We start from the raw sequence: 27229 nt of genomic DNA, 5'->3' as shown, positions 1-27229 counted from the left end.
CCAATATTTTTTTTCAGGGTGTACCTTGCAAGAGAAGCCTGAAGTTCTTCTTCTTTACGAACTAGTTGTCGTTTTAGCTCCTCAATTTGTTGCTGAAGTTCTATAAGTTGGTCCTGCAAATCAGATGTCTCTCCATCAAGTTTTCTTTTGATCTTCTCCATCTCTTGTCTGCCTTTCTCTTCTTTCTTTAACCGATCTGAAACAATTTGTAAGCAATTTCTGAAGCAGATTTATTCAGTTACTATAATGAAACAATTCTGCTAGAGTGATCTAAATTGCCTGAATGTCAACAAATAATAAATACATACAAATTGCACGTGCTCATTTTAGGAACATCTAGTTTACTTCCCTAATTCGCCATTTTTGTATGTGTGATGACATTAGTCTGGTGTCGATGTTGCCTATGTAATCTCCTGCTATTACCTTATGTGTTAATTATGTTAACCCTTTCCTGTTTCAATATAATAAATTCCTCTCAGTCTCTGTGACTTCAGATCACCCATATTATATTCTAAAATCTTACTGGAAGATTTTCATAATCGAAATCAAATTTCTATTGATCTCATTATTGATGCCCAATCTTATTTATTTTTCTCAAAAATTCAATTAAAATCATTCCAATCTGGATTCCTCTTGTTGCCATTTAATTATACGAAGGACCATAAAGGCTTCATGATAAATTATCATGATGAACTCCATTTCATCCCAAAGGTGTTTGATGGGGTTGAGGTCAGTGCTCTGTGCAGGCCAGTCAAGTTCTTCCACATTAAGCTCCTTCAACCATGTCTTAATTGACCTTGCTGTATAATTTAAAACTACATTGTACATAGTCGTATAAGATTGGTTAATTGGTGACTGGTTGTTATTGTAGCCGTTTACAACAGAGAAGCAATGGTTGTGTTCTACATTGCAAATGAATGTGATCGATATTCATAGTACAAGTAGCGTTGCAAAGACGTCATTATCATAATACGTGTTAATTTTAAGTCAAAGGTATTTAAAATAAAGATACTTATCTATTTACCAAATATCATTTTTCGTCATATGGAGGATTTAAACTCTTGACTGTGAGCTTCTCATTGCTGCAGTTTGTTATATAATAATTACTATTGACAGTTTATGTCTGTGGCGACTCCTCTGTAACTTTCCAATGTGCATTTAAGACTAAATTTGTCCATAAGTTTAGTTTGGAATTTGTGTACATTGGAAGAATTAAGTGATTATTTATGGCATTATATTTTGGTTAAATTTTTCCCCTTCTTTTTTGTGACTTGTGGGTGTCATTTAGGGCTGCAACAACTAATCGTTAAAATCGATAATAATCGATAATGAAAATCGTTGCAGCATAACAGACCAACATCATGAACATATGGCAAGGGAAATCCTAGTCAGTAACAAACCCAAGTAGGTAGCATAAGAAACTGGCAGGCGCCGGTCAGGTACGGCCACACACCCTATACAGAACTATAAATCAAGGGGATGGAATGGAACATCAGCAATAAGTAGCAAATATCTAGCTATTAATCCTCGGGGACCAGGTTTTTGTGTAGAGATGAGTAGTGTGAGATGACCAATGAGACATTTTCTCCAGGATTCTATGTTTCTCTAGAGTAGAGATAACATCCGCATAGCTAGGAGGAGACTCACTCTTCCAATACCTGGCTATACACCGTTTAGTTGCCAAAAAATGTGGATCACTAGTTTCCTCATGGGTCCCTCACATTTTTACTATTGTTGAGGGCAGTTAATGTTGATTGGTCTGGTGAGGTGATGTCACTACTAACTACTATGACCAAGCGCCCTACACCTAACCAATGGGAGGGGAGCTGAGGATTTAATTATCTGGTATGTGTTTTAATTTTTACTATCCATGACAAAGCCAAGCTAAGTCTTGGCAAAATGCACATGTTTGTTTGTTTTGTCTCTAATCCTTGGATGTAGATTTAGTTTATGTGATTATAGGGTTTCTTTTTGCTTCTTCGTAATCCTGCAGTTCCTTGGAGTGGAGTGGGGTACTGTGGAATACATTTTCTCTATATTCCTGCAGTTCAAGCAGGTTAGACACTGCTGGTCAGTTAATAGAGCCCTGCTAGTCACAGATATTTGATTCGGGTTACTTCCTTTTGAGACAGGTGTGCTTTAGCAACTGGATGGCTATAATGTTACTCAATACGAGTAACTCAGTTTAAGTAAATATGAGCAACCTAGTTCAAATAATATATACATTTTTAGTACTGGGGGACTGTATTTTGATATTGTGTATTTAGGAATTTAGTTCCCAAAATTAATCCCCTGTGGTAATATACGAGGTAGGTGATAATTTTTCTCAGACCCACTTGTATCCAACGGAAGAGGCAGAAATGTTGGGACCTATATGGGGAGATGTCGAGTATGGGCAATCAGAACAGACCTGTAGATGAACAGGTGGATACAAAAAGTAGTTTCCCCTTTTCTAATTGTCACTGCTAGAAGACCAGCAGTACAGGAACTTGGTGTGATGGAACCCTCCATCACTGGGGCCACTGGAGAGGCCCAACAGCCAGCCTCCTCCCTATTGACTATGGGCCCTGACTTTGTAAAGATTTCTGTGGCTACCCCCAGCAGTATATCATCCCATCACTTGCTGAGGGGATTATATCCAGGATCTGCAACTAGGGAGTTACCACCATTGTTTTAGTTTAATGTTGTATAAGTAAGCACACACCCCCCACCACCAGTTCCACCACTACAGACATTTACCCCAGCCAAACCTTGGAACTGATTTCTGGCAGTAATAGATAGTGGATGTTGGGACCCTATTGTATTGTTAATCCCGTTACTGCCCCTGTTGTCTCTGGGAGGCAGATTAAGGGGGCGGTTTTGTATCCCAATAAATCAGTCTTCATCTTGGTTTATACCCTACACTGAGTCTCGGCTAGTGACTGGGAAACTAGGGAAAGAGTGTGTTGTCCCAGGCTAAGGGAGCACAAGTCAGCAGAGGTAGTCACTCGGACGTGACACTTGGAAACATCCAGTGGGGTTCTGGAGCAGATCAGGACACTGGCCGAGCAAACAGAGAGAAAAAATATACTGAAGATGTTACACGAAGCTGAGGTCAGGAATATGCGAGAACAGGATAGTGTAATAGCAAGCTGAGTCAAACGCAGGAGACAGACAGGAACATCAATGCAAGCCAAGATCAGAGACAAAATCACAGGAGTTTATTCATACAGAGCCAAAATGCACAAGACACAGGCACTGATCTAGCATAACCACCAGGTTTAAATAACTGGTGGTTGGAACACATAGGTGTCAGGTCCCTTTAAGAGGCTGTTCGGATCGATACAATATTGGCCACACAGGGCGTGCCCGCGCCTGACAGAGCCAGAGGCCATGAGGTTGGCGTTGGTGAATCCTGGTGGCAGCTGCTGGTGTTGAGGGACTTCGGAGGGACGGTGGTTCAGGCGAGCGGGAGATAAGTACCCCATAGTTACACTCATCTCGATTGAGATCAATTTAGTAAAAAAAAATAAAAATAAAAGAGCCAGCTATAGAATGGGAGGGTTAAGCCTTATTTTATTCCCATTCATTACCCAAGCAAAGTGATGGACCCACAGAAGAGGGAGAATGCCACAATCTAGTTGTCAGCCCAGGAAACTTTTTGGCTGCCCAGTGGGAGGATCACACTTTTGTGGTTGGACAGGAGAATGTAAAATTAGTAGAAGATAGTTTGCTTTTGAGTTGAGCAATTATTGTTACCGCAATACTGCAGAAATCTTCTTCTAAAATTGCCCCCTGGTCATACCGAAACGGGAAAACTAGTGTGAAAGGACTGTTTAGGTTTTACTGGCCAGATACTTTGACATAGAGAGATTTTGCAAATTGTGCCCAAAATCTCAAAGAAATGTGCCTTTTAAAGCTTTGCTCAAGTTCACTAGGGGGCACCAATACATGGTTATTGGTTTTATGTACAAAATAAGTTGTGGTTAACTATTCTATCCTCTCATCCCAAGGCAGTCCCCTTAAGGAATACTGCCAAAACTCTGAAAGACTTCTAAAAGACTCACTATTTACATTCAGCTGATATACTAGCAAAGAAATACCAAACAATACTTTTCTTTTGACATGAACTCTTCCAGGGACTCTTCAATTCCCAATGATAGAAACAAACAATAGACACGAATTCCACTTCAAATGACTCAAAGAAATTGTGGATTAGACTACATGTCTCAACAGAGAGCTTTAGGGCAGAAGGTAGTAGTAGCAGGTAGTCCAAAAGCATCCACAAGTTCAAAGACAGGAAGCACAGGATCATAAAAGGTTAATAAGCCAAGATTAAGGAACGGGAGATAATCAGAACAACAGTGTAACAAGCCAAAGGTCAAAATCTGGGAGGTCAAGCAGGTTCAAGTAGGGTAATGAGCTGCAGCAAGAACAAGGGGTTGGTAACTGCACTCAGGCAGGTACCACAGCTGGGCAATATTCAAGCAATGCAGTGCCAGTTAGCAGGGTTTAAATAAGGCTGCGGGTAGGAGGAGGCCAATGCAAATTTTGTACATTTACTTAAACCCCGGACAAAGACTGATGGGAGTGATAAACAAGGCTCCTTCGGCTAAATTAGAGAAAGAACCAGGTGTAAAGCAGCTAACATTCTACCTCACCAAAAACGGGAGGTCAGAGATTTTGTTTCAAGAAAAGGGGATGTGTTCTCTTCAATGATGAAGGATTCTTAATCCCTTCAGTCCCCTATGGATGTACTGGTACATCCAAAAAATGCATCTAAAGAAACCCCTATGGACGTACCGGACCACCTACCTTCTTGCAGCGGCAGGGACACATCCCTGCCCCTACACAGGAGATCAGCCTGGACCCCACCCTGTCAGCAGAAGCCAGTATCGCTGGCATTCTGCTGCCCGATCTCATGTAACAGCTTCCGGCGAGAGCGCCGGAAAACTGTTACATTTTTAAATGCCACCCGGAAGGTCATTCTGCTGGGATGTCCGATCGCTCTGATGAGGCACAGATCACAGACACTGCGATCTGTGGGGACTTGCATAGAGATCACAGTGTGATCGGTGCAGGGGGGGATCGCAGGGAGGAAAGTGAGAAACCATGTTCTGCTACAAGAACTGGAGAGGTATCTTGTAGCAGACTTTCACTATGAGGAAGGTGGCAGCGATGGCCATGGGTTTTAGCCAAGACACAAAGTCCATACTATGATCAGCAAGCTCTTTAGCTATAGTGCAGACTCTATTGTCTTTATGCAGCATACCAGGTATCTGGCCTTAGCTGAAGCTTTTTTTGCTTTGGAATATCCTCAGAAACTGGAGTATTAGAAAACGTGAGGGTCAGAAATCCAGAGATGTAATACATTTTACATTATAATCACCAAAAGACCTTCCTGCAGTCTCCAGTTAAACGCTAGTTTAACAGAAATAAAGTAGGCTCTGAAAGCACAAGCAATTGCAACATGTTCCCACATCTTATGATATTCAACCACAATCTTGGACAAGACAGGGTCTCTGTGGAAGTGGGAACATTCTCTTTGACTGCCAGACAAGCAGATAAGGTACATAGTCTACAAGCTATTCACAAACTTGACTGGGATTTACCATCCCTTCATGGTCATCCATGGTGACACTACAGAAAGAAAGTGAAATAAAAGAAGCACCTACTGATGTTTTGCAGATGGCACACAGTCATGTAACTAGGGCTGCAACAACTAATCGATAAAATCGATAATAATTGATAATGAAAAACGTTGCCAATTAATTTAATTATCGATTAGTTGAATCGATTTTTTCCAATTATAAAATGAGGGTTTTTTCAGAGCAAATGCTCTGAAAAATATCCCTTGTTTTATAATCCGTTTAAGTGTGACTCACAGCAGCAGTTCCTACTTACAGTTCCTCCCTGCAGTCACTGCCGATTGGCACGCCCACTTCCTTCTTCCAGTCCCTCCCTGCAATCAATGCCGATTGGCTGCAAGGAGGGACAGGGAGAAAGGGGCTTAATTTAGGGGCAGTTGTGGTTGATGGGGTGTTTAGTGTTAATTTAGGGGCAGTTGTGGTTGGTAGGGTCTTCAGGGTTAATTTAGGGTCAGTTGTGGTTAATGGGGTCTTCAGGGTTAATTCAGGGGCAGTTGTGGTTGATGGGGTCTTCAGGATTAATTTAGGGGCAGTTATGGTTAATGGAGTCTTCTCTTCAGGGTTAATGTAATGCTGAGGACTGAGGGTTAATTTAATTAATTTAATAAGGTTAACTTACGGTGCAGTTAGAGGTAAAGGGGGGGGAACTTAGGGGAATCTAAATCCTGGGGGCAGTGTATTTATATATAAAAGTATTGTGTCTGTGAACAAGTCTGTGAACGAGTCTGCAAATCTATGAGTGCACTATGGCATATCAGGGGAGTAGAGGAGAGAGTGTCAGGGTCCATCCAGGCTGCAGAGCTGCATATCTCTGTTTTTCCTTGCCTTGCCTTGCCTCAGTTCCCGTGTTTTGCTGTGGTCCACTCCTGGAGTTCCGAATGCTGTCCTGAACCTCTGATTCCTTGATTCCAGTCTGCTCTTTGCTTCAGATCCTGTTTCCTTTATAATGTGTGTCCCACCCATTTGTTCTGTTTGTCTCAGTCTGCAGTCTAAAGGTATGTCTTTCTTGGTTCTGTGTTTGGTTTATCAGTACTTTCGTATGCAGGGCTTAGAATTAGGACCCACCGTCATTGGAGACTTTGGCGTTGTGGGCTAAGCATACTATGGCCATATGATGTGACAGAATCTCCAATTGTTATCACATAGTCCTAGGCTAGTTCCTGTATTCCTGTTTGTCTGTCTCTTATGTACCTTTGCTCCCCCTTCCTTGTTTTCCTTGCCTTGTTCCCCGTCCTTTGTTGTGCCCTGTATCATGTATGTCTTGTCTGGTTATGTTCCTTGCTCGGTCTCCCTGTTCCTTGCTCTGTCCTCCTAGCTTGCTACGTTTCTGTTGATACTCTGCTTAGCTTCCATACTCCCAGCCTGCATCACCCTGTCATGATTCTAGTGCTATGTCTCATGCCTGCTCCAGGGTGCCTGCAGGATATTTCCAAGCTTTGCTCGTTTTGTCAGATCCAAGTTTAGTTCGGATTTCCACATCCAACCAAGTTTAGTTCTGCCTTGCTCTGGACATCATCAGCTGCTATGTCAGGGTGCTGGTATGTGGCTTCTCAACCCTAGATGCCCACCTGGGAGAGTGCAGTCGCCCTGCACCAGGCCCTGTCCTACTTCACTCCTGCACAATACCTCCTGAACTCCATCTTTGGGCACTCTGGGTCTTTACAGTTGCCTGTATGGACCCAGTTCCTGACAGAGAGTCGACACAGTGGAATGCCAACCAGAAGAGTGTTGCAGTAGTCAAGACGGGAAATGATAAGTGAATGAACCAGAGTTTTTGTGGATTCTTGGGTGAGGAATGGGCGGATATGAGAGATGTTTTTTAGGTGTAAGCGGAATATTATGTTTTTGCAAGTGTACATCCAATTGTTGTTTAAATGTCTGTAAAGACGCTGATAAAACTACCTCTGCAGGCAGAGAATTCCACATCCTTATTGTCCTAACTGTAAAAAAACCCTTTCCTTTGCTTTAGACTAAATCTCCTTTCTTCCAGTCTAACTGTGTGACCATGTGTCCTATGCATAGTCCTGTTTATGAATAGATTTCCACACAATGGTTTGTATTGGCCCCAAAATAAAGAATATTACAGAGGAATTTTGGTTTACTATTAGCGTTTTTACTTTTTAGCATTTTTACTTTTCATTACCCATTATACTAGTTGTTGTTAATAGAGAGGCAACAACAATATGGAATAGGGGGTTATGAATGGGATCTAAAACACTAAAGTACAAAAATATTGCATTACACAGCTTTATAAGGTAACTAGTCCTTCCTACCTTCCATATCAGCAATGATAGCTTCATACTTGTTACGAAGTTTGCTTAGGCTCTTTACTTTCTCCTCTTCTTCAGTCATAGCAGATGTAAATTCAGCAATACGATCTTCAAACATCTTCCTTTCCTGGGAGGATTAAAGACACATGACAAAATCCAGTTTCTCTATAATGGTATTCTTCAGATTTTAGTTTCATGAGGTATATGCATTTTAAGTATTCTAACATTTTATAGTAGATTAAATCCCTACTTAGTGGCTATTTATTTGTAGCTATACACACCTTAGTAAGCTTGGCATTCTGATCCTCAAGTAATAAAATATCCTCTTCCATCTTTTTTAGCTTGCCCTCGGTTGTTACTTTTTCCAGCTGAAGTTTCTGTCGAGCTGTTTCTTCTTCTTCCAGCTGTTCCTCCAAGTTCTGAAATACAGAGAAGATAGTTATATCCAAAGAATTCCTAAAATAAGAAGTGTGCACACAATGTAGTAAAGTAAAGAAAGGTAACTTAAAAGTTCCTAGGAATTCTAATACATGACTGAAGATGCTGTACCTGCACATGCTGCTGAATTTTTTTCTTCTCATTGTGAAGTTTTAGGTTGCGCTCCTCCTCCTCCTCCACACGGGATTCTAAATCATGCAGAATTTCCTCCAGCTCCTGCTTCTTTGCTGCAAGTCTTGCCCGCATTTCCTCAGCCTCAGCAAACAACTCTGTTTCTGCTTGAAGTTGCTCTGCCAAAATGGCCTTTTCTTCGAATAACTACATAAATAGATTTACTTTACGTTGATGTCAATGGAAAATGGTACAGTTCTCTTTTTGTAAAACATAAGAAAAAGTGATGGATGGAAAATTGGTAGAACAGTTTTAGTCCTCTCAATTGGTTTAAGGGGTTACATTTCTGGAATGTTTTATGTGGTTTTGTATATCATAACAGCTCTACTAGGACTTGGTATATAGTGATTCCACGAGCATAAGAAGCCAAGGTAGGAGTGTGATGGATCCTACCTCTAGACTGTAAGCTTGTTCAACCCCTTAATGACAAGACTATTTCTTACTCGTAGTACACTTTGGGACAAAGGCTCTTTTAACATTTTTCAGTGTTGCTGTTTAGCTGTAATTTTCTTCTTTCTCATGTTTTTGTGCACCCACCCACAGGGCTTTTTTAGATACCATTAGTTTTATCATTTCATCTAATTTACTATAAAAAAAAATAGTGATTTTTTTCTGCAAGTTATTGGGCAATAATTACAAGTAGCAGTTTGCTATTTCAAAACCATTTCCCCCCCAGACTGCTGCAGCACCGGATGTCAGGTCAGTGGCATCCTGTCACCATAGAGGAGAACAGTGTGCAGCTACCAGGAAGTCAAGAGAAGTAGAAGGTGAGTAAAATAATGTATTTTTTGTACTGTATAATGTTTTTTGTATTTGTTAAAAACAAAAAAAATCGGCATGTGTGTGTGTATGTAAGTGTGTCCCCCTATATGCCACTCTGCCTCCAGAAATGCCTTATATCCCCCTATATGCCACTCTGTCCCATGATATGCCTTTTAACCCCCTATATACCAGAGTTGCATATAGGGGTATAAGGCATTTCTGGATGCAGAGTGACATATAGGGGGTCAAAAGGCATATCTGGAGGCAGAGTGGCATAAAGGGGGTTAAAAGGTATATCATGGGGCAGAGGAGCATATAGGAGGGTATAAAGCATATCGGGGAGGCAGAGTGGCATATAGGGGGCATAAGGCTTTTCTGGAGGCAGAGTGCCCCATGATATGCCTTTTCACCCCCTTTATGCCACTCTGCCTCCAGAAATGCCTTATACCCCCCTATATGCCACTCTGTCCCATGATATGCCTTTTAACCCCTATATGCCAGAGTGGCATATAGGGGTATAAGGCATTTCTGGATGCAGAGTGACATATAGGGGGTCAACGGCATATCTGGAGGCAGCGTGGCATAAAGGGAGTTAAAAGGGATGTCATGGGGCAGAGGGGCATATAGGAGGGTATAAAGCATATTGGGGAGGCAGAGTGGCATATAGGGGGCATAAGGCTTTTCTGTAGGCAGAGTGCCCCATGATATGCCTTTTAACCCCCTTTATGCCACTCTGCCTCCAGAAATGCCTTATATCCCCCTATATGCCACTCTGTCCCATGATATGCCTTTTAACCCCCTATATGGCAGAGTGGCATATAGGGGTATAAGGCATTTCTGGATGCAGAGTGACATATAGGGGGTCAAAAGGCATATCTGGAGGCAGAGTGGCATAAAGGGGGTTAAAAGGTATATCATGGGGCAGAGGAGCATATAGGAGGGTATAAAGCATATCGGGGAGGCAGAGTGGCATATAGGGGGCATAAGGCTTTTCTGGAGGCAGAGTGCCCCATGAAATGCCTTTTAACCCCCTTCATGCCACTCTGCCTCCAGAAATGCCTTATACCCACTATATGCCACTCTGTCCCATGATATGCCTTTTAACCCCCTATATGGCAGAGTGGCATATAGGGGGTTAGAAGGCATATCATGGGACAGAGTGGCATATAGGAGGGTTGAGGCATATCAGGGAGGCAGAGTGGCATATAGGGGGGTATAAGGCTTTTCTGGAGGCAGAGTGCCCCATGATATGCCTTTTCATGCCCTTTATGCCACTCTGCCTCCAGAAATGCCTTATACCCCCCTATATGCCACTCTGTCCCATGATATGCCTTTTAACCCCCTATATGCCAGAGTGGCATATAGGGGTATAAGGCATTTCTGGATGCAGAGTGACATATAGGGGGTCAACGGCATATCTGGAGGCAGCGTGGCATAAAGGGAGTTAAAAGGGATGTCATGGGGCAGAGGGGCATATAGGAGGGTATAAAGCATATTGGGGAGGCAGAGTGGCATATAGGGGGCATAAGGCTTTTCTGTAGGCAGAGTGCCCCATGATATGCCTTTTAACTCCCTTTATGGCACTCTGCCTCCAGAAATGCCTTATACCCCCCTATATGCCACTCTGTCCCATGATATGCCTTTTAACCCCCTATATGGCAGAGTGCCATATAGGGGGTTAGAAGGCATATCATGGGACAGAGTGGCATATAGGAGGGTATAAAGCATATCAGGGAGGCAGAGTGGCATATAGGGGGGCATAAGGCTTTTCTGGAGGCAGAGTGCCCCATGATATGCCTTTTAACCCCCTTCATGCCACTCTGCCTCCAGGAATGCCTTATACCCACTATATGCCACTCTGTCCCATGATATGCTTTTTAACCCCCTATATGGCAGAGTGGCATATAGGGGGTTAGAAGGCATATCAGGGGGCAGAGTGGCAAGCCTGGGGGCAGAGGTGCATAACGCGGGGGTAGGTTGTCAAATGAAAGGAAATAAAAACCAAACATGTCTCAATCATAGCTTTTATTAAATATGGAAAAAAAGTAGTCTACATGAATTAATAAAGAAATAAAAGTTTCTTACCAGAATATCGTGAAGAATAATGTGATCAGTGTTTTGTTCCACTGAATAAAATGGAACTCTTTCATCTAAAAATGTTCGCAGTAGTAAATGTTTTGATCCCATTATGTGTAATGTCTTTCATTTATTAGGGCCTTTTAACACTTTTGCTTTCTGGCATTTTAATACAAATAATGAGATAAAAAGAATGGCACATAGTGTGACTCGGGTGTGTATAAGGGGTGCGTGTGGGTATAAGAGCTTCACCGTGAGATAAACTATATGGGGCTGGTCTCCAAATTTTTCCAGGGCTGCTTTTCAGTCCCAGTCCGGCCCTGCATCAAACCATATATTTTATAGATTAGACACCCCAGGGTATTTCAAATGCTAGTATTTTAACTCTTTCCATGCACTTATTCTACCACCAGTCTTTGTCAAACCTTGTGGTAGTCATTTATTTTTTTTTCCCCCCCACACCCATTTTACTTCATATATGAATGAACAGGTCCTGGTATATGTAACTGTCGCACAACATCTCCTGAGTAAAGTGATACCACCTATGCATGGGTTTTGGGGGAAAATGGCCGCATTTGGGGCATGTGTATTATTCAATGTTGGACCTAGACATTTGGTGATCCTGTGCCCATTGCTTATTTGGGCGTGGCCAATTCCATGTGCCCAATAAAACCATATATTTTTAAAAACCCAAGGGTATTTTAAATGCTGGTATTTTAACTCTTTCCATGCACACATTTTAAACACCAGCCTTTGTCAAAGTTTGCAGTATTTTTTTGTGTGTATTTTTCCCACGCATGGTATCAAAGCTGTACTGAAGACGCAGTCATTACACGGAGCCGAGGTCACGGATATGAGAGAACAGAATAGTCGAATTAGCAAGCCGAGTCAAATTCAGGAGACAGACCGGAACGTCAATACAAGCCAGGGTAAAAGCCAAATCATGGGAGATATATTAAGTCACAGCCAAAATGCACAAGGCACTATCACATGCACTGATCTAGTATAACAGCCAGGTTTAAATAGTCAATTTAAATTGAATCTCCCGCCCAGGATGAAAAGGAGGCTTGGAATGCATAAGTGAGCAGTCCCTTTAAGAGGCTGTACGGATCTTGGAGGATGCCGACTTTAGCCACCCAGGGGCGTGTGCGTCTGACAGAGCCAGAGACAATGCGGTCGGCATTGCAGAATCCTGCCGGCAGCTGCTGGCATTGAGGGACTTCGGAGAAACGGCAGTTTGGGAGGAAAGTACCTCGTAGTTACAATATGTCACTACCACACAACACATATGTGTTCAGCAACATCTCCTGAGTACAGGGATACCACTCATTAAAAATAATTTATATATATATATATATACACACACACCATATTTGCTCGATTATAAGACGTTTGTTTCAGAGCAAATGCTCTGAAAAATAACCATCGTCTTATATTCGAGGTCATCTTCTAATCAGACCTCAAACAGAGGTCTGACTACAAGACTAAGATCCAGATCCCCCGCAGCGCTGCAGGGTACCTGGTAGACTTGGGCACCAGGGGGCTCTTCGTGTTCGTCTTCGTGCTCGTCTTCGGCAAAAAAAAAAACTTCGTATTCCGCGAATATTCGCCTGGTCCTGTCTTCTCTTCGGGCGAATATTCGCGGACATTCTTCGTTTTCGGGTTTTCTTCGTTTTCCCCGCTTAAGGGGTTAATACGGGGTTAAAGCCGCTCTGGCACCAGGAGTTTAAATGTCCGTATAAGCAACTCTATTGGTCGTCAGCAGGGGGCTCGTCTGCCATTGGTTGATGGCAGACGAGCCCCCTGCTGGCGACCAATAGGGTCGCTGGTACAGACTGTTATACTCCTGGTGCCGTAATTGTCCGGCAGATCCCGCTGGTCTCCCTGTTCTATCATTTATTAACTGATAGAACAGGGAGACCAGTGGGATCTGCCGGATAAGTTGCAGCATTGGGATTTTAAAAGTCTGTACGAGCGACTCTGTTGGTCGCTCGTACAGACGTTTAGGCTCCTGGTGCTGTAACTTACCCGGCACATCCCACTGGTCTCCCTGTTCTATCAGTTAAATGTCCGTACGAGCGACCAATAAAGTCGTTCGTACGGACATTTAACTGATAGAACAGGGAGACCAGTGGGATGTGCCGGGTAAGTTGCAGCATTGGGGTTTTAAAAGTCTGCACGAGCGACTCTGTTGGTCGCTCGTGCAGACTTTTAAAACCCCAATGCTACCACTTACCCGGCACATCCCACTGGTCTCCCTCCCTGTTCAATTAATTAAATGTCCGTACGAGCGAACAATAAAGTCGCTCATATGGACATGTAACTAATTGAACAGGGAGGGAGACCAGTGGCATCGGCAGGGTAAGTTGCAGCATTGAGGCTTTAAAACCCCAATGCTGCAACTTGCCCTGCCGATGCCACTGGTCTTTAACTAATTGAACAGGGAGGGAGACAGGGAGACTGATGCCACTGGTCTCCCTCCCTGTTCAATTAGTTAGTCTGTGCCGGGTTAAATGTCCGTACGAGCGACCAATAAAGTCGCTCGTACGGACATTTAACTAATTGAACAGGGAGGGAGACCAGTGGCATCGGCAGGGTAAGTTGCAGCATTGGGGTTTTAAAGCCGATGGGCCGATGCCACTGGTCTCCCTCCCTGTTCAATTAGTTAGGGGTTAACTTTTTTTTAAGGGTTAAGGGGCCGTGCAAGTGAGCCTATTGGTCGCTTGCACGGCCCTTTAACCTATGGATTTCCGCTCCCGTTAACCCCTTCGATATTGTGTTAGATAACGCAGCATCGAAGGGGTTAACGGGAGCGGAAATCCATAGGTTCGCTGTCAGGGGTTACAAAGACCGTGCAAGTGAGCCTATTGGTCACCTGCAGGGTCTTCCTCTGGCATCAACCAATTGGTTGATGCCAGAGGAGGTCCCTGTAGGCGACCAATAGGCTCATTCGCACTGCCCTGTAACCCGTGACGGCGAACCTGCGGATTTCCACTTCCGGGAACTACAACGATGCCGCGATGCCGCGAAGACAAGACAAGGTAAGATAGAAGGGGGGGAATGGTAGACGAAGACGAAGACAATCACGAAGATCTTTGTGGTGTGTGTCTTCGTCTTCGCCTATGTTTTACCGCCGCCGTCTTCTCTTCGGCGTGTCTTCGGAACGAACACGAAAACGCACTCTTCGTGTTCGTTTCCGTGTTCGCCCGAAGACGAATGCACAAGTCTAGTACCTGGATCCTCCTCCCTGGCAGCCGGTGGAGGTCTGTGCAATACGTGCAGACAACCTCCGCTGCTGCCAGCACTTCTGTCTGGGCTTCTATGATGGAGCGCCGGCGTCACATGACCTTCCGGTGCTCATTCATAGAAGCCCCGGCGGAATTGCCGGCAGCGCCAAGGAATCTGCAGCACAAGGAGAATTCTAGAGAAGCACTGATAAGTCGGGGGAGGGTAAGAGTGGCATATGGTGGGTATAAGGGCTTTCTGGAGGCAGTGTGGCATATAGGGGGTTAAAAAGAATATCAGGGAGTACGAGTGGTATATAGGAGATTAAAAGGCATAACAGGGAGGCAGAGAGGCATATAAGGGGTTAAAAGGCATATCAGGGAGGCGGAGTGGCATATAGGGGGTTAAAAGGAATATCCGGGAGGCTGACTGGCATATAGGGGGCTAAAAGGAATATCAGGGAGGCAGAGTGGCATATAGAGGTGGATAAGGCATATCTGGGGGGCAGAGTGGCATATAGGGGGTTAAAAGGCATTTCTGGGGGGTAGAATGGCATATGGGGGGGTATAAGGCATTTCTGGGGGCAGAGTGGCATATAAGGGGGTATAAGGCATTTATGGGGGGGCAGATTGGTAAATAAAAGGAAATAAAAACAAAAAATGCATTTTTCTCAATCATAGTTTTCATTAAACATGAAAAAATAGTTTACATGTGAATTAATATTTACTAGTAAAACTTTTTTCTTATAGGGAGCACACTGTGGGTACAAACTGGATTTAAGATGTCTGACACACACTGGAGGCAGGGCCGGATTAAGAGCATCATAGGCCTGGTGCTGAGGATTTTGGTGGCCATTTTATGGAAATAAATCAAATAGACAGAAGTGATAAGTGGTGTTCCTCAGGGTTCTCTCCTGGGACCCATTTTATTCAACATATATATAAATGACATTGCAATAGGCGTTGAAAAAAGGCGTCATGTTTTCGTGTTTGCAGATGACACTAAACTCTGTAAAGTAATACAATGTGAGCAGGATATTACTTTGCTGCAGAGGGATTTAGATAGGCTGGGGGACTGGTCTGACAAATGGCAGATTAAATTTAATGTAGATAAATGCAAAGTTATGCACTTCGGGTAAGGAATGCACAAGCACCCTAAATGGTAGTGAATTAGGGTTAACAACAAATGAGAAGGATTTGGGAATTGTTATAGACAACAAACTAGGAAACAATGTGCAATGTCGGTCAGCAGTTGGGAAGGCAAGTAAGGTATTGCCATGTATACAAAGGGGCATCAATTCAAGGGATAAAAATATAATTTTGCCCCTTTATAAATCAATGGTAAGACCACACCTTGAATATGCTGTGCAATTTTGGGCATCTATTCTAAAGAAGGATATTATAGCACCAGAAAAAGTGCAGAGGCGGGCTACAAAATTAATAAAAGAAGTAAGGTAAATTAATTTAAATCTGTTTAGTTTAGAAAAACCGCGCCCCAGAGGGGATATGATAGCATTATATAAATATATTTGGGGCCAATACAAACCATTGTGTGGAAATCTATTCATAAACAGGACTATGTATAGGACACGTGGTCATGCCTTTATACTGGAAGAAAGGAGATTTAATCTAAGGCAAAGGAAAGGGGTTTTTTTTTACAGTTACGACAATAAGAATGTGGAGTTCTCTGCCTGCAGAGGTAGTTTTATCAGAGCCTTTACAGATATTTAAACGACAATTGGATGTATACTTGCAAAAACATAATATTCAGGGATATAATTTTAAAATTATGGGGAAACAGCTTCTTGATCCAAGGAGAGATCTGACTGCCATTCTGGGGTCAAGAAGGATTTTTTTCCCTAGTTTGTGCAAAATTGGAAAAAGCCACAACTGGGTTTTTTGCCTTGTTTTGGATCAACAGCAAGAAATAAACAGATTTGGGAAAGGCTGAACTTGATGCACACATGTCTTTTTTCAGCCTATTTAACTATGTAACTATGTAACCAGTACAGGCTCTGCCCCACCGACACCCAAACACTCAAACCAGGACAGGCTTTGCCACACCGACACCCAAACACACACACCCCCCAGGACAGGCTCTGCCACACTGACACCAAACACTCCAGGACAGGCTCTGCCCCACCGACACCCAAACACACACACCAGGGCAGGCTCTGCCACAGCGACACCCAAACACACACATACACCAGGACAGGCTCTGCCACAGCGACACCCAAACAAACACACACCAGGACAGGCTCTACCACACGAACACCAAACACACACACCAGGAGAAGCTCTGCCACACCGACACCCAAACACACTCACACACCAGGAGAGGCTCTGCCACACTGACACCCAAAAACACACACCAGGACAAGCTCTGCAACAACGACACCAAAACACACACCAGTACAGGCTCTGCTACACCGACACCAAACACACACACCCGGATAGGCTCTGCCACACCAACACCCAAACACACACACCAGGACAGGCTCTGCCACATCGTCACCCAGACACACACCAGTACTGGCTCGGCCACACTGACATCCAGACACACACACCAGGACAGGCTCTGCCACACTGACACCCCCACACACACACACCAGGACAGGCTCTGCCACACCGACACCTGCATCAGGATGGGTTAAGCTATACAAAGCATAAAAATGCTTTCCACACTGCTTTCTTGTTTGTGTGTTTGCCCCCTTGTGTATAGATGCCCCAGACAGGCCCCTCTTTAGTATTTATGTACCCCCCCACACACCCTTGTGTATTTCCCCATGTGTATTTGTGCCCCCACGCACTTGGTATTGATTTTTATGTAATGCCCCCAGCCAGCCCCCACTCCCTTTTGTACTGGTTAATGTATTGCCCCCCCATACCCATGTGCATTGTAAACAGCCACCCACCCCTTTTTGTATTGATTTATATGTGATGCCCCAACCACCCTGTTGTGTGCTTTTAACCCTCAGCCGCCCCCCTTTTGTATTATTAAATTGTTGCCCCAAGGCAGTTGCCATTGAATATGGGTCCTCTTCCACCTATTTTTTAAATACTTACTTTTTATGCTAGCTTCTCCCCCTGCAGACTGCTCTCCTCCGACATGCTCTTCTCCCCGTCACGAGGAACTCTTCTGTGTGAGCCCGCCCCCTTGAGCATCACGTCGCCTCTTCAGAGGAGCGGGACGAAGAGCCTCATTAAGGCACTGGGCGGCATAGCCTGCACACCGGCCACTTTAAAATCATCAAGCGGCCAGCGGAGGCAGCTGCAATAGCATCTCTATGTACCGGCTTTTCTACATCGAGGCATTACATCAACACTGTTTGGGTGCAGAAAATGAACATAGATCGCTTTCTACACCCATTTAAATCCAGGATGGTCCTGGCACGTCTATTGTTGCTAAGTGAATTTTTTGTGCGACGTGCCCAGACAGTCAATTGTCGTCATTGGGTTAAGAGCATGTTTTGGTATTCAGACATTTCAGGATCTAAACTAGTTTATTGACAAAAGGTATTGTCTGTCAGCTAACAATTTTAGAGCATAAAATCTTTTGTCTAACCTCCCCTAGACCTCACTAAAGTAAATTGAAAAAAACACCACTGTGAATGATAATTAAAACACCTTACAGTTGTATAATCAAAATATATATACAGTAAGATCCCCTCCTGTGTTCAGTAGCAAATACAACACTTTTAGGGCAGGCTCATTAGGGTCACATTAGAGACTTGCTCATTATAATAATAATGATGATGGTATAGTTGATGATATGCACCTTACTGTATGTCTTTTTTTATTGTTGATATTAGTTTGTTAATTTGCTTTGAGTGTTAAAATGGAAAAACATGAAATTCCACATTTTTTCTGATATGCCCTTACCTGCTGATATTTTTGACTCAGGTCATTTAGTTCCATCTCAGCCTTCACTTGATTTTCTTTAACTTTCTGCAGCTCTACTACTTTTGCCTGCATTACCTCATCTTGACGGGTTACTTGCAGTAATGGCTTGACCTGCAAAGTACAGAGAGATAAAATATAATCTTGTACACAAGTCTTTTAATTAAGGAATCAGGAAGCTTTTTGGTATTAAAATATTTGTTCTTTAAAGTAATTCTACAAAACTGAAAAGCAGTTTCAAAAAGTGTCTTACCTGCATTGTGCAAGTAAGTTTGGTCTTACTATCAACAACTCTGAGAAGCTGATTTCAGTAGTATGACACTCATATGCAGTCACAATAACTGCTCAGTGATTATTATTTATTATGTGGCAGCTTTGCTACACCCTCCAAAAAGATTACAGATTGTAAACTTTTATTTTATCATTTTTTGACAGTCAAAAACAGGAGAGGAAAGCCAGTGTCTGCCAAGTTAAAATTCTCACAAACTAAACATTTTAATAACGTTTACAGTTAATATAATATAAAAAACTCAACCTTAGTAAACAGTCTCCACCACTGCCAGTGTCTCAGTTTCAGGTAAGCTGCACAGTTTCGTTGTACCACCTTAAGTGCACTCATCTGCTGTTGTTTCTTAAAGAATGCCCTGGAATATTAGAACATACATAGACAAAAATAAATAAGATTGCTTTACAAAAAGTAATAGTAATCGAGTAAAATACCAAACCAAATATCCTACCAATATGTCAAACACAAAATCAGAGAGAAAATGTTGTACAAAAATGTTATTGTATCAGAAGAATGTCTTGTAGATCTTCAAAATGTGAAGACATCAAAAACATAACAGAAAGTGCCATACATGCAAATGATAGGAAAGCTACAGCAGTACCACACTTCCTTCTGAGGTGGAGTGCCACGATATGATGCACCATTGTAGCACTAAGCAGAGAGGATACGGGGCATGGAGGTAGGTCATGAGGGGCTTTTTATGTAAATCTCTTCTTTTACATAAACACAGTTTGGACAATTGTTCTTAATTAAGTAATATGTTTTTTTCATTTATTTTCTTAAAACCATTGTAGCACCTCATCGTGCTCTTTCCAACTGATCTCGTTATAATCTTGAGATTTAGCCGATTCTACTATATCAAAAACAATGCTCTAAAAATTTTGCACTAATACCTTTTAATAACTTATTTTTCATATTTTCTCTGAATTTTCAGATACAGGTTGGAAAAACATGAACATTTTTAAACACAATTAAACGGGGGGTGCGATGACATAGCGAACGGCCACACGAAGCCGGGGGTGTGGTGATCCGCGTGGTACGATAGCAAGTCTCCCTACCATCCGAGAATATGAGCTAAATTTTCCCTTCTGTTCCACGCGCTGCTGCTTAAACTGTGGGTTGAGATACTTCTGAAACCGTCTCAGGTTAACCGTGACATCGACCACTCGCCTCGAGAAACATCCAAGGAGGACACTTTCCTCCATTGTTTGGCACCTCGCAGCAATGTGAGGACACGTACATCAGAGAAGGAGATGCAGTTTGGCGCAGCTCTCATAAGACAAGTGATATAGTTAACCTGGAGAAGTCGGAACTCCTTAATCTGACGGTCACGAGGGATGAGGTGTCTAAGCTCCAAGCTTTATACCCATTCACTTGGGCGAGCACCTCGGTCAAATACCTGGGCATTCAACTCCCTGCCGTTACACGATCATTGTTTGACTTAAACTTCCCTCCACTACTTAATTCGATAAAGGCTGACCTCGTGAAATGGAACCTGCCGCAATTTAATTTAATCGGCAGGATTCATATTATTAAAATGAATATTCTGCCGCGGCTGCTTTATCTTTTACAAACATTACCCGTACATATTCCCCCTGCCTTCTTTGCCGAGGTCCGTACAATCTTCACGAAATTTATATGGGCTCATAGACGCCCGAGGGTCCGCTATGATTTGTTGACTCGTCCTCTGCGATTGGGGGGTTTGAATCTACCGGACCTGAAATGTTACCATATGGCTAGCCTGCTTGCGAGACTGTATTCATGGACTAGGACTGATTCCTGTAAGCAATGGTTGGATATAGAGGCCTTTTTTTCCAAGGTTCCCAGACAGTCCCTTCCTTGGCAATCTGCCTCGTTGGCAGCGCTGGGGTTGGCCAATCACCCCACTATTACCCCTACTTTGCTGATGTGGAGGAAATACAAATTGGCCATGAAGTGGTCTTCGGCCAGTTCCCCACTCACTCCGATCTCCCATAATCCCCTTTTTCCCCCTGGTGTACTGGGTCTGGGCTCCTTTCAAGATCCCACGGCACCTTACGTTTCTTTACGTGATATAGTGGACTGCGGGGGTGTTAAGTCGCTGCCCTCCCTGTTGGGGGACAAGGGATGCTCTGGTAATACTGCTTTCTTATACCACCAGGTGCGTCATTTTGTTACTCCTTTGTTACATCACATGGCTTCTGACCTCCAATACACTTTGTTTGGAAGGCTGTGCACCACTCATAAAGGGGTTCCTAGGCCGTTCTCCACCTTTCATGGCTTGATTCGTAAGGCCATGTACAGCTCACCTCCCTTCTATATGAGAGCCTGGGAACGGGACCTTGGCTGTGTTCTTTCCCCTCAGCAGTGGCGTAGGGCGGCGTCTATGATGTCCTCCTCGTCCCCTGACTCCTACCTCCGCCTTTTGAATTTTAAAGTACTGTGTAGATGGCATCTGACGCCTGACACACTTCATAAAATGGTCCCTGCACAATCAGCTAACTGTTGGCGATGTGGCTTCGCACCTGCTACCCCTGCTCATATCTGGTGGACATGCCCTAAAATTAGGATCTTCTGGTCTAACGTGACACAGATGGTTAAGGTACTCACCTCTATTGACATATCTTGTACTCCTGAAATTGTCCTTTTTCACCTCGCGCCGTTGTCTTTTAGAAAATACAAATCTTCCCTTATACCGCATCTCCTCAATGCGGCGAAAGCTCTCATTCCCAGGCATTGGAGGCAACCTGAACCTCCTTCTTTGCAGGAGTGGTTAGTAGAGGTTGAGCGTATCCGTAGCTTGGAGGAGCTTACCTTTAGCTTGGGTAAAAAATATCATCTATACCTCGACACTTGGTCCCCTTGGATGCGCTATACCGCGTCCATGGGAGACTCTGCCGGATAGCTGTCTTATCGTCTCCCTGGGCTGGAAATCCTTCCCCCCTCACTGAGACATACACACCTACCGACGTTCGCTTCAGTTAGCGTTTAAAGTGAATCTCATACATGTTGGTCATATAATTCTTTTTTCTCACCGCTTTTATTTTTATGCTCTTGTCACCTATTTGTGTGGGGTCTCTTGTTCCACTGATTCCATACAGTGTTCTCCTTCTCTGAGTTCTTGCAGGACTACTCGTATCTGCCTGGTTCATTATGGCATGGCTATTGTGTCATGATTCCCTGTTGTTTTTGTCCTCTTTTCTCCTCTCCTTTCTTCAACTTCTCTTTACTGTGGTAGTTCTTTCCCCTACCGGGTTTACTGTCTCTACTGTATGCTCAGTGCGATTTTACTGTACTGGCGATCGAATGTAATACGAACTGCCTTACCACCTGCGAGTGGTTTATTGAAATGTATTGTTTTTCCCCCTTACCCCTTTTTCTCTTCTGTACCCTTATTTGAAAACCCTTGAATAAATATATTTAAAAAAAAAAAAAAAAAAAAAAAAAGACAAGTGATATAGCCGATGGGGAATCATAGAAAAGGTACAAAAAGGTACTCTGGCCAAACTCTGCTTGACAAACACAGATAAGTAGAAATCTTATTTACATCTATTGATTTCTCTTTTCCTCCTAATTTGTCACATATATATGCTATAAGAGGTATGATACATAAAGACTCTCTCTAGTTTTAATTTTTCTGCTATATAATCATTTGCCATAAGAGATGTGATATATATGGACTTCTGAATTTCAGAAAATTTGCATAAGGAAATTCCTAAAGCACAAAGAATGCTATTTTTCCTTTACTTTTTTACACAAAGATTATTACTTCCCGCCATTAACTAGATCTGAACATATAATACCACTGGGGGATTCCCAGGTGCAAAGCTTTGAAAACGGTGTGCTTGTACCAGCTATAAAATTGCAGAATCAACATTCAGATCATAACAGCAGACACAGGAGAGCTAAAAGGAGAGGACATACATGTATGTAATATGTATATATGTAAATGGGTTTAGCCGTATTAGTCCAGTAGACAGGATGTCAAAAAAAGTATTGCAGACTATGCGGTGATACCTTTTTTATTGGACTAACATGTTAAGTCTCCAATTATGTAGCCATTGCGATACAATACGATATACCGTATTTGCTCGATTATAAGACGAGGTTTTTTCCAGAGCAAATGCTCTGAAAAATACCCCTCGTCTTATAATCGGGGTCGTATTCTCAGACCCCCCAAAAAATGTCTTCTGGGGCCATGCTGCTTACCGGTCGCGAGCAGCGTCTCTTCTGTTAGAAGCAGGAGGACAGGAAGCTTGCAGCGTCCTCACAGAGCTCTATCTCCCCCTCCCTCCTCTGGGGGCGGGGCCAGAGAAGTTGCTCTACAGCCGGTCCCCTGCAGAAGTCTTCGAGTGAGAGATCTGCAGTTCAGGTAAGGGGGTGGGGGAGGGTTTTTGGGTAAGTATGTGTGATTAATGTGTGTTTAATGTGTGAAGTATGTGTGATTAATGGAATGAATGAGTATTTAAATGTGTTTGTGTGTGATAGCATGGATGTGTAAGGGGGGTGGGGGTTGTAGCATGGCATAGGGAGGCTGTAATCCCACTACTATCATCCCCAGGTTCCAGCATGTACTGGCTGCCTTGGCTTGATAGGAGTGTGATTGCTGTTAGCAGTTTGATATAGATATATATATATATATATATATATATATATATATCTCTATATCAAACTGCTAACAGCAATCACACTCCTATCAAGCCAAGGCAGCCAGTACATGCTGGGTTAAAAGGCATATCATGGGGCTGAGTGGCATATAGGGGGTTAAAATGCATTTCTGGACCTCCAGAAATGCATTTTAACCCCCTATATGCCATTCAGCCCCATGATATGCCTATATACCTCCAGAAATGCATTTTAACCCCCTATATGCCACTCAGCCCCATGATATGCCTTTTAACCCCCTATATGCCAGAGTGGCATATAGGGGTATAAGGCATATCATGGGGCAGAGTGGCAAATAGGGGGGTATAAAGCATTTCTGGGGGCAGAGTGGCATAACTGGGGGGGGCAGGTTGGCAAATAAAAGGAAATTTAAAAAATATATTTTTCTCAATCATAGCTTTTATTAAACATGAAAAAATAATTTACATGAATTAATATTTACTGGTAAAACTTTTTTCCTATAGGGTCGTCTTATATTCAGGCTTTTTGTTTTTTCCCTAAATTAATATTTTGATTTTGGGGGGTCGTCTTATAATCGGGGTCGTCTTATAATCGAGCAAATACGGTACTCTAGATATCCTTTATTGCAGACATTGGCTACATAATTGGAGACTAAACATTCAAATCATAATAGCCGACAAAGAAAAATCAGAGGAGATAAGGAGCCCAGAGTAATACTCCTCACTCCTATATATAAAGTGTCTGCAATAAAGGACACTTAGATTATACTGGATGACAAAGAGAAGCTTTTAAGAGAAAAGGAGGCATCATCATAAGGGCACTAAAGAGAAGAATCTAAAGGAAGAAGGGAATGTACTTATTTATATATTTATTTATCCATTTATTTATATATTCATTCATTTATTGAAACAACATGCCTCCTAAAATTTGGAAAAGAACAAGCCAATTAATACTTACTACCCTACCAAAGATTTGGAGACCCCACAGTCCAATCAAAGGGAATCCTGGCACATAGACCGCAGGGATTCAATGCAGATGAAACCTCTGGATAGTTCACATGAAGATGAACATGAATCCTCTAATACAACAGTCTTTACCCGATTTATTGACAAACCTCTATGACAAGATCAAGAAAGATATGGAAACCAATACATTGGAACTAAAGAAAGAAATTCCTACAATATCAGAAAATGTACTCTTTCAAAGTAAAGCTATATCAAAAATACAAGAGGAATTCAACACTCTACAAGCTGAATCAAACAATGGAAAAAAAATCTTTGGAAGATAAGATTACACATTTAGAAGATAGAGCATGGAGGAAGAATATACGAATCAGAGGGATCTCAGAGGAGATTACTCAGGACAAATTGGAATCTTATTTGATGGATTTATTCCACTTCCTTATAAATCCTTTGGATTACTCCCCATGGAGATTTATTACAGGATAAGGAGGTTAACAAAGACTCTGCCAGAGACATAATTGTCCGTTCTGTTAGAGACCAAATATGAAAGTGGCAAGGAAAAACATAAGCAAGGAGGAGAAATACAAACATATTTTAATATAGTATCTTATAAAGGTTTAATATATAATTTTAAAGATATATTAAATCCTCAGGACACTGAAGTCAATACTGAAATGGAGGTAGATAGTATTAAGTAGGGAGAAGCAAATAGATATACCGTATTGGCCCGATTATAGATTGTATAATCGGGGTTTAGCTCAAGGATACAGTTCCGGGTGCCAGGCAGGTGTGTTTTTTTTCCATTTCATTTGGTTTTTCATGTAGGCCTGCTATCCAGGCAGCAGCAGAGGTTGTCTACGCGCATCGCGCAGGCATCCACCGCCTGCCCCCACTAGACACCAGGGAGTCTGGAGCATGGGGGGTAAGTCTGGGGGGCAGCGTGGCATTTGAGGGGGCAGAGTGGCATATGAGGGGGGCAGAGTGGCATATTATGAATTATGGGGGAAACCTTAAAAAGGATATAAAGTACTAGCATTGTATTGCAGCCCCCCACTTTATAGCATTTTTAGGCACCCCTTAATCAATGATGCACTCAAGAAGTAAGGTGCATTATGAATTAAGGGGGAGACATTAAAATTGCTATTGGTTTTCCAAATTTCTGTTTGTATATAACATATACTGTCAAAAGCAGGACTAACTGCATAATAGATACCAAAAATGTTTAAATACTATTTTACCATTTCCTTAACCCCTTCAGTCCCCTATAGACGTACCTGTAGGTCATAAATATGCATTCAGTAAAGCCCTTGAGGATGTACAGCATGCCCCCCTACTGTGCTTTATATATATCAGGAAATGACTATAGACTGCAACACCAGAGGTATTGTAGTAAAAATAGTATTTTTATTCTGGGTCCATGCCAGGGTTAAAATGAGACTACATTTGTATGATATACAGCAAATAATGCTCGTAGTATATCATGCAAATTTAGTCTCATTTTAACCCTGGCATGGACCCAGAATAAAAATACTATAGTCTATGACTATAGTCATTTCCTGATATATATAAAGCACCCTCTGAGTTTCACCTGCAAAGAAATCCAGAATTTCAAAGACATCCAGCATTGAGGAAGGAGGTGACTGCCCACAGACGGTAACCAGGAACTGCAGGCATTTATTTACCAACCTAAGTGTAAGTGCATCTCCACATTGGCGTTTTTCAATTCAAAACGTTATTACCCCATGGGTTTTTGATGTTTATGTTTTCTTGCATACACCCGACATATGGACTCCGAGGCTTGTTTCGATTGAACCCAGATCAACTCATATAGATTGTGAGTGTAAAATTTGGAAATTTCATACTGAGAAATATTCACCTTTATTACTACACTGTTAGTTTTTTTTCTTCTTTTGTTTTCTGTTCCCTACACAAATTAAACCTGATACACAAGCGCCCCCTAGTGGGTTTTTTTTGTATGATTCGACACCTGGAGAGTGTCTCTAAGGGCTGCAGCTGTGTTTCCGGCATATGAAAAAAAGGAAAGTCATACATTTTATTATACTTTATCTATCTCTCCTTATACTGGTTTTCACACTTTCACTTTCAGATATCACTGAGCCTCATGTGAACTGTAGTTAACCGCACATGATGTGACAGGTGTTGGTTGTGAATTACAACGCCCATGATGCCTAGTCATGGTGGACACCTGGTTGGCTGAGCATCATGGGAATTGTAATTCACAGCTAACATCTGAAGCTTTATCTACTATTAAGTGCACTTCCCATGATGCTCAGCCAGCATCATGGAAGTAGTATGTCTGGCTGAGCCTCATGGGAATTCAATTCAATGTGTTGGTTATTTTTAATATGCATGACTGTGCTGACAAAAGGCCGGAAAGCCGGTACTTTTAAAATGCCCGATCACGCGATAAAGTTGATCAAATAAAGAAAGAAAGACATATTACTTTTTTGGAGGAGACTTCAACTGTGCCTCCGATACTAACCTAGATAAAAGTCTCCCATTTGGAGTAACTATAAATCGCTATAATATGCAAGATTTGCAAGATTTTGTTACATAAGGATATCCTATTGGTGGGTTCAACACCCCAAGGAAAGGGATTTTTCTTTTTTTTTCACAAGGACATACCTCCTACTCTAGAATATATTGCCCTCCCCACCCCTTGCAATAACACTGTACTAATGAAAGCACCACAACATAGGTACAAGTTCTCAGGGCTGCCACAAGTGGACTAATTAGCATGCACTGATTTGAAGCAAAATGGAGGAATATACAGAAGTTACTACTCGCCTAATGCACCTTGAAGAAGCTGTCTACAGCGAAATGAGTAGTGCGCATGCGCGTCCTGAACAGCGTTCCTTCGGCTTTAAGAGAGACTTTGCAAAAGAGG

General features: G+C 42.5%; 1 protein-coding gene across 2 annotated transcripts in view; it reads right to left on the bottom strand.

Moving 5' to 3' along the window:
- The window catches only part of LOC128470678 (myosin-10-like), a 211148-nt gene that overhangs the window by 53672 nt on the left and 130247 nt on the right, over positions 1-27229 (bottom strand). For both annotated transcript variants that reach the window (XM_053452577.1, XM_053452578.1), the window contains exons 21-26: positions 19004-19112; positions 18451-18582; positions 8447-8653; positions 8179-8316; positions 7901-8024; positions 25-196 (exon numbers count right to left, since the gene is read on the bottom strand). In XM_053452577.1, coding sequence (XP_053308552.1) covers positions 25-196; positions 7901-8024; positions 8179-8316; positions 8447-8653; positions 18451-18582; positions 19004-19112 — 882 coding nt within the window. The remainder of the gene's footprint in view (positions 1-24; positions 197-7900; positions 8025-8178; positions 8317-8446; positions 8654-18450; positions 18583-19003; positions 19113-27229) is intronic.

Source organism: Spea bombifrons, chromosome 12 (genome assembly GCF_027358695.1).
Source record: "Spea bombifrons isolate aSpeBom1 chromosome 12, aSpeBom1.2.pri, whole genome shotgun sequence".
Classification (NCBI taxonomy): Eukaryota; Metazoa; Chordata; class Amphibia; order Anura; family Pelobatidae; genus Spea; species Spea bombifrons.
This window is presented reverse-complemented; position numbering and strand designations above follow the sequence as displayed.